The sequence below is a fragment of the Buteo buteo genome, chromosome 26 (assembly GCF_964188355.1).
Source record: "Buteo buteo chromosome 26, bButBut1.hap1.1, whole genome shotgun sequence".
NCBI lineage: Eukaryota > Metazoa > Chordata > Aves > Accipitriformes > Accipitridae > Buteo > Buteo buteo.
Window position 1 is genome coordinate 2816145 of NC_134196.1, and position 16485 is coordinate 2832629.

The window sequence follows — 16485 nt, forward strand, 5'->3', positions numbered from 1 at the left end:
CACATTAAAATCATTTTTATTTTTCTGCATTGTGACACCAAAAGTGAATGTCTTATGTTACAGTTTTCTATAGGATGGACACAAGTTTAGCTATTTGGATTACTCAAAAAAGCAGATTAAAAGGAAAAAAAAACATTAATCTTAACAGAAAAAAAGACCTATTGCTTTGCTACAAATTACCATTTTTGTCCCAAAGTTCACGGAAAATAAAGCTTCCCCATAACTATAGTCTACACAATAATTGTACCTAGAGTAAAAAGATATTGACTATTAGCTAATGTTCTCAGCTTTTTATAAGTAGCACTTTAAGAATAAGTAGTATGATTTATTGCGATCTTGTACCAAGCAGTAAGACTGAACATCTGTATGCTGCAGATTTAAGCACACCAAAATGTATACATTCACTTTAAAAATTGCTGCTTATCACTCTTCATTGGTAGTAGTGAAGTCAGCTGCCTGCTCAACTAAGTTACACAATATAGAGTGTTTCAGCATGCTTCCACTGAGAAAAATATTCAACTGCATGAAAGTAGTAAATCTCACCTTAGAAGATGAAACTGTAGCAGAAAATGCAGCAATGCCCTCTTCATACAAGAATAAAACTTCATATGGAATTTTCACGTTTTGAGAATACTTCTCTACATGAACATTCAAAGATAATCACATAAAGCTGTGTTGGAAAGACCTCGCTTTTTTAAAAAAGAAAAAAGACCACTGCTAAAGTCAGAATTTAGACTACTTCAGATAACAACCTTGACCCAAAAAAGTATTTTAGTAGCAAATTATATTGATGCAATTTTAATCTTCCACACATATTACTAATAAATAAGTTCCTCTAAGACATCCCTTGCCAATTAGATTCGTATCCTGCTCCTACAACACTAAGCACTAAAATGAAGGGATACATTTAAATGATGTTACACTTAAACGGAGTTACTAATATGATACTAAGACTCTTACAGAAATGCGAACAGGTTTACAGTTACATTTACTAAAAAGTTACAGTAAATCTACAGAAAAGGTTGTCCTTGTACTCTCCCAACATCCTAAAAGGGATCAAATTCAGTTACATTGTTACTGGAAAAAATCCATACAAAAATGCATTTCCCTTTATCACCTGTGTTAAAATCCTCCTCCACAATAATCTTATAGAGACAAAAGTACAACTTCTTTTCTGTACAAAGGAAAAGCTTTAAAAACACAGCTTCACATTTTACTACATTTTTGCCCTTCTCAGCTTCCAAGTTCTTGCAAAAACAAATATAGTTTCTCAAAAATGAATTTAAAAGATGTCCACATTAAAAAAATAAAGCCTACAAAAAGTTCAAAGATCTAAAAAAATGTTACTCCTATGGCAAAGTGATCTCCTACTAGTCCAAAGTCCAGAAAGTTACCGATGTCCATTTAATATTATCTTTCTTCATTTATCCAATTTATCAGGATCCAATCACATTATTTGTAAGAAGTCCTTGAGCCGATGAGAGGGCAGAAGAGATCTCTACAATTAAAAACAGGAGATCAATAGGGTGTGCCTTTCAGAAACATACTCATTTGGCACCACCTGGAGAGCCAATATTAAGATATTTAGAGAAAGGATTTCCTTGATTAGTTTCCATAGACTGATAAACCAAAAACAAGAAGACTGAAACAACAACAAAGAGAAGAACTTTTATCCACAGGGGAATGGAGCGTTCTTTTTTTGTTGGTGGCTTCTCCGACTTGATGTCAGTTGAGGTACCATATTTTGGAGCATACTTAGAGTAACTTTCCTCCATTCTGAAGTCACTGGGCTCTATAGGCCGGCTAGCAGCTCCTTTGATTGGTCGACGGCAGCTAGCACTGTTAATACAAAAAAAAAATTAAAATATTGCATATTTAAAAGAGCAATCTAAGGTATACAGGAAAGTTTTAGTATAATTAAAGAACTAAAAATTATTTCTAGTAAATGCAGTACCTCAAATATCTGTCTCAAACTCTAACATGTCTATCATTACTATTTTTAAAGTTAATAATTCAGTGTTCAAACAAACACCCCTTAAAAAAAAAAACCTCACATGCCACTTCACCCTATTCACATAATCAGTGGATCATAACTGGCAATAAGACTCTAGGAATTCTCTCTGCTTGCATCTTTAATGATCACTTAGGCAGCCCCACTGGGATTTCTAAACCTAATATTGTCCCTGGCCATTAGAATATCTACTGATGGCTAAGCTGATACACAGAGCCAGAGACAAAGCAGTAAGGGTTAAGAAACCCACATACATTGAAAAATCCTTATATACAAGGAGCAAACATGCATGATTTTTATTCAAAAAGTGGTATAGATTTAACTATGCTGATAAGACCTCAAAACAAGAGAACAGATACACCACAGTAGTAGTAACTGGTACCATATATTCTCCTTATGGTAAGACTTTATGCAACTGCAGTTTAAATTGAAGCTATAATTAACATGTTGGAAACACAGGAGTTGATTTCACATCTTAATATAAGGAAACTTCTTCTATTCTCTGAACAGGACAAAGTTTTGTGAATTGCTTAATTATCCGGAGGGTTGTTTCAATTTTTGTTTAAATACAAAGTTGCAAAGAAAAGTGTAATAGCCTTTCCTAGGTGCCATCCTTATTCATGCTAAGAGTAATCTTTGACTACAACAGGACTGCTACTTAAAGGAAAAAAATAGGGTATCTGAAAATTCTTTTTGGCTCTCAAAAAGAAAGCTCAAATATATGCTGGGAGACCTTTTCTTAATTTAACAGCAGGCCTAAAGCAGTTGCATCTAGCCAAAAATTTAAATATTGTGAGCCATTACCACAGAGAAGCCCTTTACATTTAACGTCCAGAAGTTCCAGTAATAATTCCTAATATACTACTACCCTGTTCTCCCACCCCAAATTTAAATAAAGAGGCTATTTTGGCTAACAAAACTATGTATATAGAACAGAAGAGCTAGGTGGTCATCTCGACTGCCATTGAGCCAGAGTGCAAAACTGTTACTCAGAAATCTACCAATATAAACAAAGGATACTTCTCAGCTTAAACAGGTTTACAAGAACCAAGAAACAAACCCCCATAAACCTTAGAAATACCTAATTCCTGTAGGTGTTGAGACTTCATAAGGGAACATTTCCTTAAGAATATCCCTTTCTACTCTTCGTTCTTCTGTATGAGTTCTCTCCTCCACCTAGGAAACCAAAACCAGTTATAGACCTAACAAACCGCAAAACAGAAAGCTCCTGCATAGCTATCTCAGTGACCATAACCATGTGCAATTTTAAGAATGAACAAGTCACCCAGTGACATTCAAGAAGTTTACTTCTTGGGTTTTAGAAGTTAGTTTAACCTTTGTTAGTGGCAGCTGTCTGGTCACTTTTGGCGTCTTAAAGCATTCAGTGCTCTCCTCAGTTTCCTTTAAGATAAAGAATACGTTGTATAAATACAATACACCTGCCAGCCAATGATGTAGATGATCAAAAAAACTTAACCATCACCTCTATCATGGCTGTGTTGAGCAGATCACAGGATTGGTTGTGGCCAACATCATTAAAAAAGCACTGATGTGGGCAATCTGTCTCTTCTTGCTGTAATAAACAATGCCACAGTACAGTAAAATACTAACTGAAAAAAAACTTCAGCAGTTTGAAACAGAACATCAAGTTTTCCCACAACCTTCTATTTGACAACTAAGTCTACATTCCAGCCACATTATAAATAAGTAAAGCAGCACATTTCATAGTCTCAGACCCTTTGGTAAAATAGGCTTCACGGTTGTTAATACAAGTTTTATCTACAGTAACTACACGTAGCAATGAACTCCATTTAAATTCAGCCAAGCATTATCTTGTAATGTAAAATTCTACAATATTACAGTACTACATGAATATAATTACATATACTTGCAAGTGCTTTAGACAGTTCTCCAAGAGGTATATAATTTCAGCAGCTTGAATAGGTTAACATTAAAGAATAATTTTCTTTCTTGATAATCAACAGGAATCTATGGATGCTTTTTAAATTCAGGCTTTTGGTCTATAGTAATCCTATTATTTGATTCCCTAAATTAAGGCACATTGTGTTTTTTCAGGACAGGCTAATTTACAAGATCAAAAGGTAGAAAACCCAATTCTATCATTAAGCTATTCAAAGAATTTAAAAGGAAAAAAAAAACAACAAATTTTGTTCAGAAAAATAGCAGCACAAGGAAAAATAACACACCAAAACATATTTGGCTTAGGAAACAAAGAAAGAGGAAAAAAAAAAAGAAAAAAGCAGGATTTACACACACACACACCCCCCCATCCCAAATCTTAAAGGGGAAGATAAAAATATGTTTATATTCTCTCTTTTATGCCATGTGACAACACTAGTTTATTTTGGCTAGTGCCACCTGGGTAACGATCTCCTCTACCCCTTCTGTACTAAGCAGTAAGCACATACACACAAGATCTTGTTCACAGAGTAAGCAAGAGCAATCTAAGCTTTAATTTATTTACTTCAGCTGTCATCAATGGTTGCTTTGGTGTTCTTCTGGGCATGTCTGAGAGTTCACTGATTGACAGTGTAGGAGCTGCATGCTTGAAATTTCCAGGCACCCTATTGACAACCTGCCGAGATTCAAAATTGTTCAAACTCAGAATCAGCCACAAAAAAACAAAATAAAAGGGGGAAGGTGGCAGAACCAAACAACAAAACCTTTACGTGCATTGAACATATGCATGTTAGGAGTTAACTCAAGAAAGTTGTGTAACAGATACTCTGAAATAAGCACAGGAAACACATTGCTTATCATTCCAAGTAGTTTCTTTTAAGCCATTTAGAAACATAAGAGCTATTTAGTTCACACGAAAAGCCAAACTTAAAAGCAGATATTCTGCATGTACTTAAATAAATTAAGAAAAGATCTAAGCTTTTAAAGTGGTTCTTTTCAGCCCTCCCCCCAAAAAGACATTAGATGGGACCTAGGTGTCTACCTAGTCCCATTTCAAACTGAACAGCATTAGGTGTCAATACAGATACTAAATATGTGGTTTCAGAGACTACTGAATAGTCTTACTTTCCTTAAAACAGTCTTTTATCTGTTCAAAACAGAATGATTCTGTCAGTAAAGATATATTACAGAAAAATACCACTTGCATGATTTATTAAACAATTTACTAAGCATATTTACTAGGGTCTCGTTGCTTGCAGTCAATATAGTTTCAGCTATGGGAGTACTCTCTGATATTACAGCATCATCTATAGGCAACTGTGCTGTAGCTTCCACCTGTTTGTTTAAAACAAACAAAAGAAAACAATTGAATAAAATAGCCACTGGGACCCTAACAGCGAGAAAAAAAAGCTTGTCTATTGTAAAAAGCCTCTCATCACCCTTTTCCTTGGTGTTCTTCTTGACACTCTTGTAGACTCCCTAGAAAATGCCTGCAGAGGTCCACTTTTTGAAGATCCACTTGTCCAGACAGTCTCAGTAACTCCATCTTGAGAATAGGTCTATTCAAGCATCAAACACATGATCAAATGCATGAAAGCCAGCTCTCAACATTGGATACCCACAACCAAAAGCCAGAATAGCATGCATACACCAGAAGCAGTGTGTCTACAATCAAAAATAAAAGTGGATCCCAATACATTCAATAATTAATAGCTAGCTAGATTAATAGTGTTGACCACAATACTTACGTTAGAGCACATTATTATTCAAATACAGAACTGACTAGATAATGCACAACAGGAAAAACTGGTAATTTGCTCACTGCAATAGAGTGAAGTAACTAATGCTACAAATAGTTACATCAAGTCATGGACAGCAGATATGCTATCTTCCAGGCCTATTACCTTACCTGCCTACACAAAAAAATTAATCTATGAGCATAAGCAGAAAGCATCACCTTGTTCTCTACCCAGACAGGGGTCTATTCTCTCAAGCAGAGATGGGAACGGTTTAGGCACAGTCACCTACATTTCAACAGGAACTAATCTCCAGCCACAGGGGGGATATGTTTTTTAATATTAGAAGTTTCCACATACAGAGATGAAACTCACACAGTTTTCACACAACAGTAGGTTTAAACAACCAAGCCTGACACAGATCTTTACAAATCTGAGTAACAACATGAAGTGCCAAACTTTTATAGCCATTAATAAACACAGACCCTTCCCCATGCCTTATTGCAAGTTTTATGCTCAAAGAAAAAATCCTCCTCAAAACTAATTCCAAACATAGACCTGGAGGGAAAGGGAGATGAGGGTCTGCTTCTTCTAGATTATATACAAGATTTTCCTTTTTTATTTGGTTAAGTTTAAAAATAAAAATTATTAGTTTGTTAATACTGAAATTATGTATTACCAAGTTTTTGGAAGTTACACTTGGTGCTGATGGAAGTTACAGAGACTGGTGCAACTGTCAGTTACAGGTCTAACAGCAGACATAACTTCACTGGAACAGTAGTAGCCCCAAAACAATGTGTTAAGAGAGCAGGCTGGAAAGCATTTATTTATCAAGAGGGGAAAAAAACGTCTAACAATGCCCTTATCCATTCCCCACTTGTATCTTCAAAGTTACTCCAGTGAAACTATAAGCAGAGCAGCTTTATGACTCTTAAGCCTGTATTACAGCTGCTACATATCCAGCAGAGGGAGCACAAGCGTTTTGCTTTACTCCAAAGTCACTGAAATACTTTGAAAGCCAAATGATGTGTATTTATGCACAGACCTCAAGTCCAAACAGATTCAGATGTTTCGTATAGAGTTGTAGATTTCAACCTAAGTCTCCAATACTCAATATAAACAGACTTCTGATGAAAGATCTCCCAACCCCTCTTTATATATTCACCAGACACTGGCTTCCCTTCCCTATTAAGAAAAGCTTAACCTGCAACCTTCACTCATGGCTCCCCATCTCACCCCTATACACTTTCTATTTGAGAGGTGTTCTTCCTTAGAAGCTTAGAGAAAAACACTAATTTCAGAGTGGTTCCACTCAAGAAAGCAGTAAGGCAATTCCCTCATCCTACTAATAGAAAGCTCCCCTGCCCCAGGCTGTTTGACTAGGAACTAGTTTTCTTCTAATGAAGAGTTAGAAGTACTTCAGTAAGTAACCACCTCTCTCCCTAGTTCTTCAGATGCTTGTCAGTCATGTGTTTTAAGTACCAAGTTTCAAGTTTTTTTCTTGCATGAAAAGTCCAGGAAAAAAAACAGCAGAAGACCCAGCAGAGCATATTCAACAGACAAAATTAAAAAAAAAAAAGAAAAAAAAGAAAAAAAGAAAAAAAAAAGAAAAATTGTTGTCTACAGTTACAGTCATCCTCAATGTCAATTGAGCATGCCTTGTCTGCTTATCCCACAAATATCTGAACTAATTAAACCCTATCAGAATGTAAGGCTCATTTTAGGTACACCAACACCCTGCATATAACCAGAGAAAGCAACAATGGTGTGGTACACAAGTACCATTCAGAATGTGCTTTTAACTGTCATATTAATCATGAGCAGTGAAGCTATGGATTATGAGTTTACCTCAGCTATTACCTACCAAGTTTTTTATTGGGTGTATGCCACTTGAAATTTGTATGCCAGCAGCTGCAACACTGCATGTTTTATTTTTAAGAAGCCCAGCTATACAGGTAGTCAAAAAAATGCAGGGAGGAGTAGGGGAACACAGCACATGCAGAATGTCACTACACAAAGTCTCAATGAGAGAGAGCAGTTCTACACTGCTAGGAGACCTTAACATTTACTTTGTTTAGCCTGCCTCTTTCTGTTCAGCACCATTTACTGTGAGGCCTTAGGCCCAGCTTTGAACTCTAATTCTATATTCACCTACCCGATTGGAGGGGGGCATTCGAATTAGGGTTTTCTTCCAACTTTTCCAGCTCACTATGATGAGGCAGTTAAGCACAAACAGCGGAGCTGAAAGTCATCTAGCCCTCCACTGCTAACTGACTGATAAGACCCATAAGCCTGCTCAACCTCCCCACCCAATTTCTTTTGTGCCAACCTGCTTCAAGACTATCTATTCGCACTCTTAAGAGAACAGCAACATCCATCCATGCCAGATGACAGACAATATTTTCAGCTGTGTACATCTGGACTAAGACTAGTGCTGCACAGGACCTAGAAGTGACTAATAAGTCTGCTCGCACCACTCTACCAACCAGTTCAGCCCCACCACTCTTCAGAGCCTCATAATCTTTGAGCCAATGCCACACACTGCACAACAGCCCCATATAATTCTGCAGAATAAGTATGGTCACTTGACACAGTAGCTGCAAACTTAAGATCCAATTTCACAGAAAGAGGGAAAGAAAAAAAAAAACCCACATCTTCCCACCTTCCACTTTTGTTCTCAGCAAAATATATGATATATTTGCTAGCCAAAAACATTGAGTTGTTCTTGGCTTCAAGCGGCTGTAATTTTTTGTCAGTGGGGTGTTTTGGGGGGGTTTGGGTCTTGGTTTTTTTTTTTGGTTTGGGGTTTTTTGTTTGTTTGTTTTAAATACAGCAGTCAGCAGTTGAAAGGTAAAAGGTTTAACAAGCTAGAGAGCAAGTTACTAAAGAATTTGGTATCCTTTTGAAATTAGATCATTTTTTGATTAAGTGATATTGCTTTGATTAACTACTGGTAATTAAAATATGCAGGTAACAACATATTGCATCTATACTGCACATATAAAAGATTTCAAGACGAAACATGGAAAGGACCTAATGTTATTACAGTGAAATTAGATGACCAAAAATTGAGTAAGCGCTCATCACTTGAAATGCCACAAAAATACATCACTGTATCTCTTCCCTTTTATTCTGTAAGTGGGTTCCTGAAAACTAGGAAGCTTTGTTTGTTGATAGCTGAATTAAATACCTCTGTTACACTGAGGCTGGCAAGGATTTCTGGGTGCACAGCAATTTAGAAAAAAGTAAACCTTAAATACAAGAACCTCAAGATTCAGATGCCCATTATAAAGACCATTGAGCAGGAGTTGTCCAAATAAATTAAGGAATATTTTGTGTGTTGAACTAAGTGTGTGTTTTGATTTGTAGAAGTGAAATCTGTTCAGCTTGTACCATAAAAATCCAATTAAAAATAAGCAGAACTAGCTACAGATCTCCATAACTGTGTTGTATTACCCAAGCTCACATAGCAGCATGTTACCTGCTTTAAGACATCCATAGCAAAAGCATGTTTATACATACATACACACTATCTAAATAGGAAGTATCTGGCATTTAGTGTAAGTAGTGAGAAAAGTAATTGATCTGCTAAAATACATCAAGCTATTAACAGGACGGATTTCAAGTCACTGAACGTTTTCTATACAAGTCCTTGACTGTAGCACAACTCCATTAGTTATTGCTCAGATGAATAACACTGTAAAGATCCTAAGTAACCTAAGCTGTGGAACAGGGTATTTAGTGACACTGTCACATCACAAGGACAGATGAGCCACCAACTACTGAATCCAGTATTCAGCCAGCAGTCTGAAAACGTGAGGTGCTTCTGTAAAATCCCTCTTTCACCAAGACAATAGAACTAATATTGTTTATAAGTAAAGGACAAGTGATACATACAGCAAGATTTAAACTTCTTATTTATTTATTTTTCCTCTTAGGAGAAGCTTTCCAACACATTAATGTCTACTCTAGTACTGCTGCTACAAGCAAAGTTGAGGAAAAAAATATTATATAGATAGCTAGTCCATGTGTGTACACACATAAACACACTTCTATATATATAAATATAGGTGTAAACAGAAGTACATTACTACATGCATTATATTTAAACCACAGCCATTAAACAGATGTATTCAAAACACATACATGTATCTATAGATATCAAGCCAGATAGATAGGAATAGGATGTATGTATACATATTTAAAACCATTTCTAAAAAAACAAACACAAAAAACAAAAACCCCAACCTTTTTCCAATTTTTTTTTTGAGAAACTGCTTCTTTTATGAATCAAGTTGTTTACAAACATCCAACACGATGACATCAACCCATCTGACTTAAAAACCTGTCAAGTTTCCAGAACTAAACTTGTTAAAGTTGCCTATTATTTTTCTCTAAGAGGTGCTGCAGCAGCTGGCAAGTCAGACAAACAGCTTTTAGGAGACCATAACTTTGAATGTTATCAGACAGGCTAAAACCAGCAGCTATAGTTAATTCACAACATTTTCATGCTGTATTAGAACAGGCTTTCTGAAAGAACTTTTAAAAAACAGCATAGCCCACTTAGTCAAATGTGATTATGTTAAAAGTAGTAAGGTGTTTAGTGAACACATCACCTGCAGTTAGCAGCTGTTCCAGATGCCACTAAATTAAACATACCTGGTTGTGTTCAACAACTCTTTTTTGTTTGAGTGCTACTGGAGTCTTCGTCCTGGCTTTCAATGGTTCTCTCTTCTCAAGCCTCAGCTCAGTCTTCGGATCTGTAACCAGTTTTAATAGAACTAGTTTCTATAATACATACTGGTAGTTGTACTAGTTTAAATCAATTGTATTTTAATAAAAATTCATTTTAAGAGGCAACATAACTCTGTTATGAGTTACCATTTCCTTAAAAAGTTGTGAGTTACAGGTAAGTTTCTCCATTGAATGTAGAAGAACAAAGACTTTTGAAGAATAACCTTAAAAACTATTTTAAACCACTGACCCAAGTACTTCAGTTTTGTCCTAAAAATCTTACATTTCAGTTATGCTTTGACCAATCCAGCAGTTCCACTTAGAAACTGGTATCAAGTTGCAACTATTTTAACCAAAGTACCATTATACTATTGATTGTAGTAAGGGTATTGAAGCATTTCAACATTGTTTAGGCTGTTAGTTTTGTTTCCTTTAAAATAGGCCCTTTTATATAAACTCCTTTTTGATGCCAAAGGGTGAGTGGTTAGCAGTCATCTTACCAGTAAGAGAATGTATTATTTCCACCCCCTTTCTAAAATTCTAATAGCATTACACCAACATATTTAGAGTTTATTTATAGAAACCTTTTTTTTTTTTTTTTTTTTTTGGGGCAGAGGGAAGTGTCTGTTTGGTTTAGGTCCCATCCCCACCCCCGTGTTTGGACAGTTTGGTAATTAGATGAAGCATATGTAAGAATAAGGAGATAGTTGTCAGTTGTGATTGGGCTCTTAGCTGCCCTAAAAATAAATAAATAAATAAATCTCTAACATCGCTTTCCCCCAAAAAGTGCAAGAGATTAAAGTTCAAACACAAGCCCAAGCATATAAGGGAGATCCATTGAGTCCCTAGTTGTATTTCAACCCTTTCTGTCCTAACTCCATGGAAGTTCCTGTAAAAACAAACAAAAAAACCACTCCCAAAACCAAGCCACAGAAAATAAGCATCTTCTAACATTCCAGTCAAGACACTCTTTAAAGCCTACACTGTTTTTACTTTTGCTAAGATGTATGATGGTGTGTTTTAGGTTCCACTTCCCCCACCCCTGTACTTTTTTGATATAAAATTGATATTAAAACCGCAAAACCCACACCCAAGACCAATCAATCAAGCCACCCCAAACTAAGTCCATAAGGAACAAAGCATAAAAGGGATTGAGTCATATATGAGAGACATTAAACAAAAAAAAGTACAGAATTTTAGTAAATAAACATTCATACGCTATCCCACAGCAAATAACTACTGTGAGCACCGTAAGACAAAATTGCACTTGCACTTAAAGATGAAGTACAAAGAACACTGGAACACTTAATATGCAGGTCTCCTACCTATCAGATTTACAGGCTCCAATCTGGGGAAAATGGACAAAAGGGAACAGTTTGGTAGCAAAAAATTCCCTTCCCAGAACAGGCACCTGGATCACTGTGGTAGTACTGCATGATCAAGTACATGACTTGCATGGTCTAGAGCAGTATCTTAAAGCCTCACCTAACAGGAAGATTATGCCCTCTAGGTTTTTCTTCTACTGCAGGTATTACTGATGTATAATTTGAATAGTTCACAGGCAAGTTCCTCAAGTCTTACCTTCTTCATTGTCACTGTACTGGTCAGAATCATTATTTCCATTCTGTCTGGTGTTCTCAGCAGTTGAAGAAATCACTGGGAGAGGTACAGGTGCCTTCAGTTCTGGATCTTGCTCCATCAGTTTCAACAGTTTTTTCTCATAAAGTTTCCTAGTAGTAGCTGTAACAAGGAAGGATACATGCTAAAGATACAGTTTTCATCTTTCCTGAGTTGACTGCTAGAAATCGGCTGTTATATATCCCTTGGGAATCTCTGAAAGCATGTTTTTTATTTTTAATCCATCTGTATGGCCCAAAGCATACACCTCTAGGTATATAACTCTACCTCGAAGGCTTCTTTTTGGTTTAAGAGAATTCTTAAGATAAACTTAGACCTCTTAGCACACTGAAAGTTACAAGCATTTACCTATAAAAAGGGAACTTACCTGCTTCTTAGGTGCTTTGTTTCATATGGGGCAATATACAAGTTGTTGTGCCCTCCCAGAAAATTTAGGGAGATTGATATTGCAAGAGCGACAGCTTCCACGCATATTCCACTATTATCCTCTTAATCCCTTTACCCTGGAATTAGCACTCTTTCCCCCTTAGTTTAACCTTTACCCTGTTGGCAAATTCAGTCCAATAAGGATCAGAGGTGGTGCAAGTAAGCAGCAACAACGGAACTTCTGTTTGGTGCACCTAGCCCTCAGGTTGGCTCGCTTGATCTAGGAAGACAGCTGTTTAAAACTAAATTGTATGAAGGCTAGCACATACTTCCATGTCAGGACTGTGCTGGCAAAAAATCTGTAGAGGTTAACTGGTGCCTGAGCCGTTAGCTGCAGAAAAGTCTAACCTTAGAAGATTTCAGATAAGAGGAAGCCACCCTTAAAAAGAAGTGGCAGACTCTCACAAGAAACAGAATCCAGAACTAAGGCTTTTACTTAGACCAAATTTGAACATCTTTTCAGTGGACTACATAGGTACTTGAATTTTTCAGAAGATTTGAGCACTATCCAAGAGGAATAGGTTAATAGGTTGAATGAGAAGGCATACAGAAACAGCTAGCAGAAAATATTATGCATGACTTTGAATACACATGGGATTCCAGGCTCCATCACTGACACTTCCATCCACCCAGGATTTCAAGGACATTCCACAAAAGGCTCAGCACACTACAGGCAACCATTTCTTTTTTTGAAGAGTTGTGAAATCAAAGTCCTTTGCCATTGGCTTAGTGTGCAATTTGAAAGGCAAGGAGCTTTGATCCCACTTCACAGATGAGTGCCCAAGGCAGAAGATTAAGCTGAGGTCAAGACTTCTCCTGAGATAAGTTAGCATGCAGGATAGAACGCTAGGTTCAAGGAGCCAGAAAAAATATTAGTAAAGGAAAACATTATTGCGCAATGCAGTGAGTAGGAAATGCTCTAGGGAAGGGGAAGTTCTCTGTTCTCATTCTGCTCTCAATGCTATGAGGTTATTATGTAAGAAGTGTTTTCTATTTAAGCAGGCCCCAGATCTCAACCTCTGTATCAGAAGACCTAACTACCCCAGCACTGAACTTTAACTAACGGATACACAGCTTCAGAGCAGAAGTTCAATATCTCCAGCTGGCCTAGAACACAAGAGGAACAAACTGTGGACTTGCCTACACTGCAGTGGTTCAAGTCTTCCCACTGTAAATAGTTCAATGAAAGCATATTAAGTGGGAAGTAGGATTGCAAGAGTATTGGTACTAAACTTAGTAAGTAACTGTATCAGAGAAGCTTAGCACTCAGAACCGAGGCTTAGTGAGAAATATGTTGAACAGATGAATATTTGCTAGTTCAGTTGACCTACCTACAATTGGGCCAGGGTTTAGTCCATACTTCACAAGTTGCTCTTGAAGATCTTCATTACTCATCTCTGTTATATCTAGGTCATCCTTCTCCTCTGGCCTGGGTTTGTCAGTTTTCTTTGTGGCCTTCTGTGAGTGTGCAAGGGAGAAACAAGAGACAGTGTTGCCAATTAATACAGAACACATCTTTTTTTTTCTTCTAAGGTAACAGGAATATATTAGAATCCTGAACATATAAAACCAGGAATAGTAATTATATTCTCCACCATCACCACCACTAAAGCCTACGTGAAACACCTCAAACATTTACACCTACTAAACAAACATGCACAAGTTTCCTACTTACATAAGGAAATACCCATTACAAGCCTCCTTTATAGTTAAAAAAAAAAAAATAATTCTTACTCACTATTCTGATCCTGTGTTTTAATTTGAAGTTCAAGTATACAACAGGAGAGGATTTCTTTCCTATGACCGGAGAGGTAAGCTTCTAGCTGTTTCACCATCACTATACTAAGCTACAAATATTTATGTTCCATTGGCATTTCTTCACATTTTTCTTCTACCTAGTAGGTCAACGCTTCTTCCTCTAATGACATGGAACAAGTTCTGCAGTATCTACACCCTCTCAACCAAGTTCCCAAAATCCCCATTCCCACTTATCCTGGTGTTCTCTGTAAGATTACAGGATGTTACAAAGCGAGTGCAGGAAAGGCAAAACCAGAAACACCCTCAAATTTTCAAGATCCTGCCTGTCTGCTTAGGCCTCTGCTACTGTAGCTCTAACAAATCCTAAACCCAACTCTGGCAACACTACTCGAACAGTTGGCAACACACCACCACCACATACAGATGGTTATCAAAATAATCTGCCAAGATGCTACTCCTAAATTAGCAGTTTCCGCTATATCCAAACAGAGTGATCATAACATTTGTTCAACTTGGGAAGCCTTTGTTACTACAATAGACATTTCAAGCTCCAAGATCTGCAAGAGAGTAAGGAGGTAAGACAGAAAAAAATATGCTTAGGATCTGCTTGCTCTCAACTAAGAAAGATCTTGATAGTGCTTTGAAGTAAGTCATATCTGTATCTCAAAATTGTAGGATATAAACAGATACAACTTCTACACTTCACATGTTTCTCAACTTGGTTGCCCAGAGGGCCTATCTGGGTTTTCTGGTACTTACCAAAGACTAAAATTCCAAATACAAATATGTTATAACACTCACTCACAGTTAACAGGGTTTATTTTTCTTGTTGTATTTAGTAAAATAGTACTAAAAGGCTATAAGATGACTGGTAAGAGTCAACATTATCTACCTAGCCATTAATGTCAGTTAATACTGGTCTGCATGCAAGCTTGGTCTTGCCTCAAGTGTCTTAATATTTTAAAGCTAAACAGGGACTGCATGAGGATTTCCCAAATATAACCGACTCCCCAATTAAATTATTTTCCTCTAACTCTTGGATTGTGAAAATCCCAGCATGATGAACTTAAAATCAGCTGCTGAAAAGCAATAGAATCTCCAAGAGCTCATGCTATTTCTTATTTCTAAGATATAGACTCCAAGCATTCTGAAGAAAGGACAGGATCACTAAAGTGGCAGATTTCACTAATGACAGATTTAGAACTCACTTTATCAGTAATTCTATTCCTTTATCACATAAAAATCCAATTCGTTTTTGAAGCAACTGAGCCTACTTATCTAGTACACAAAAAAGAACCAATCTGCAGCTATAGGAGACTTGTATTTACTTTTGAATGTGTTGCTCATAACACTATTTCAAGTTGGGTATCATATTAACAAAAAATTTGTATTCAGTGCATTTTTTTCTGGACTACTGAACTGTCCAAACAGTGGAAAAGAGTTCCAAAACACATGCTGGGTTTTCTTGTTGGGATCTGTTTAGACTGTTGACAGCTCCGGTGTTTGCACACATCACCAAGCAGATGCCAAGATGCTACTTCCATATTTCAGAAGAAAACTACCACCATGGCGCAGGAAATCAACATTCCAACGGCACTTTAGAGAAACTGGAAACCTAATTTAATGTATCTCTGCCTTTGTATCACTTAGAGGCCACAGAAGACACTATAAGAGCATACACCAGAAGAACTACTCAGCACCCTACTAGACATTTTACAGAAATCTTAACTACCAGAAATCTAACTGCAACTGATGTGTAATACCATCCTCTAACACAAGTAAACTTACATATCTCATAGGATCTTTGGTACATTTTTTCTTCCAAGTACTATTTCACTTTTTCCTGCAGTATTACCATACATTGAGACCATCAGAATAGTCAGTTTCAGCAGAGAAAAAGAGCAGGGAGAGGATGAAAAGTTGAAGGTAATCTGTGTTCTTCAATAATATGGCCAGATGCATTGATTACCTTGTGTTCTGTGAGGTCTTCAACCTTTACCTTTGAGTAACTACTCTCCTTAAAGCAGAAGCAAATTATGTCACTTGTACAAGTAGAAAGCTGCCATTTAACCACTCACTGGACTGTAAGATCCATACCTAGAAGCATCAGACAGTAAAGAAGAATTTCTTCCGTACCTTGGCTGTGGTACAACAGCATTAACCTCAGCAACAACATTAGCTTTAATTACCACTACTATTATAGTATAAAGCACCAATATACTTTCTATGCATCGTCACAACTTATCCATGGGACTAGCCTGT

General features: G+C 36.8%; 1 protein-coding gene across 8 annotated transcripts in view; it reads right to left on the reverse strand.

Moving 5' to 3' along the window:
• TMPO (thymopoietin) overlaps positions 1 to 16485 on the reverse strand; it is a 23597-nt gene continuing 7112 nt past the window's right edge. The window contains exons 2-11 of one of the 8 annotated variants that reach the window (XM_075058033.1): positions 13797 to 13923; positions 11983 to 12141; positions 10327 to 10427; positions 5371 to 5490; positions 5171 to 5266; positions 4497 to 4607; positions 3495 to 3584; positions 3347 to 3412; positions 3093 to 3187; positions 1 to 1839 (exon numbers count right to left, since the gene is read on the reverse strand). In XM_075058033.1, the coding sequence (XP_074914134.1) occupies positions 1548 to 1839; positions 3093 to 3187; positions 3347 to 3412; positions 3495 to 3584; positions 4497 to 4607; positions 5171 to 5266; positions 5371 to 5490; positions 10327 to 10427; positions 11983 to 12141; positions 13797 to 13923 (1257 nt within the window). In that variant the 3' untranslated portion in view covers positions 1 to 1547. The remainder of the gene's footprint in view (positions 1840 to 3092; positions 3188 to 3346; positions 3413 to 3494; positions 3585 to 4496; positions 4608 to 5170; positions 5267 to 5370; positions 5491 to 10326; positions 10428 to 11982; positions 12142 to 13796; positions 13924 to 16485) is intronic. The other 7 variants (XM_075058035.1, XM_075058034.1, XM_075058037.1 and 4 more) reach the window with 7 other exon arrangements.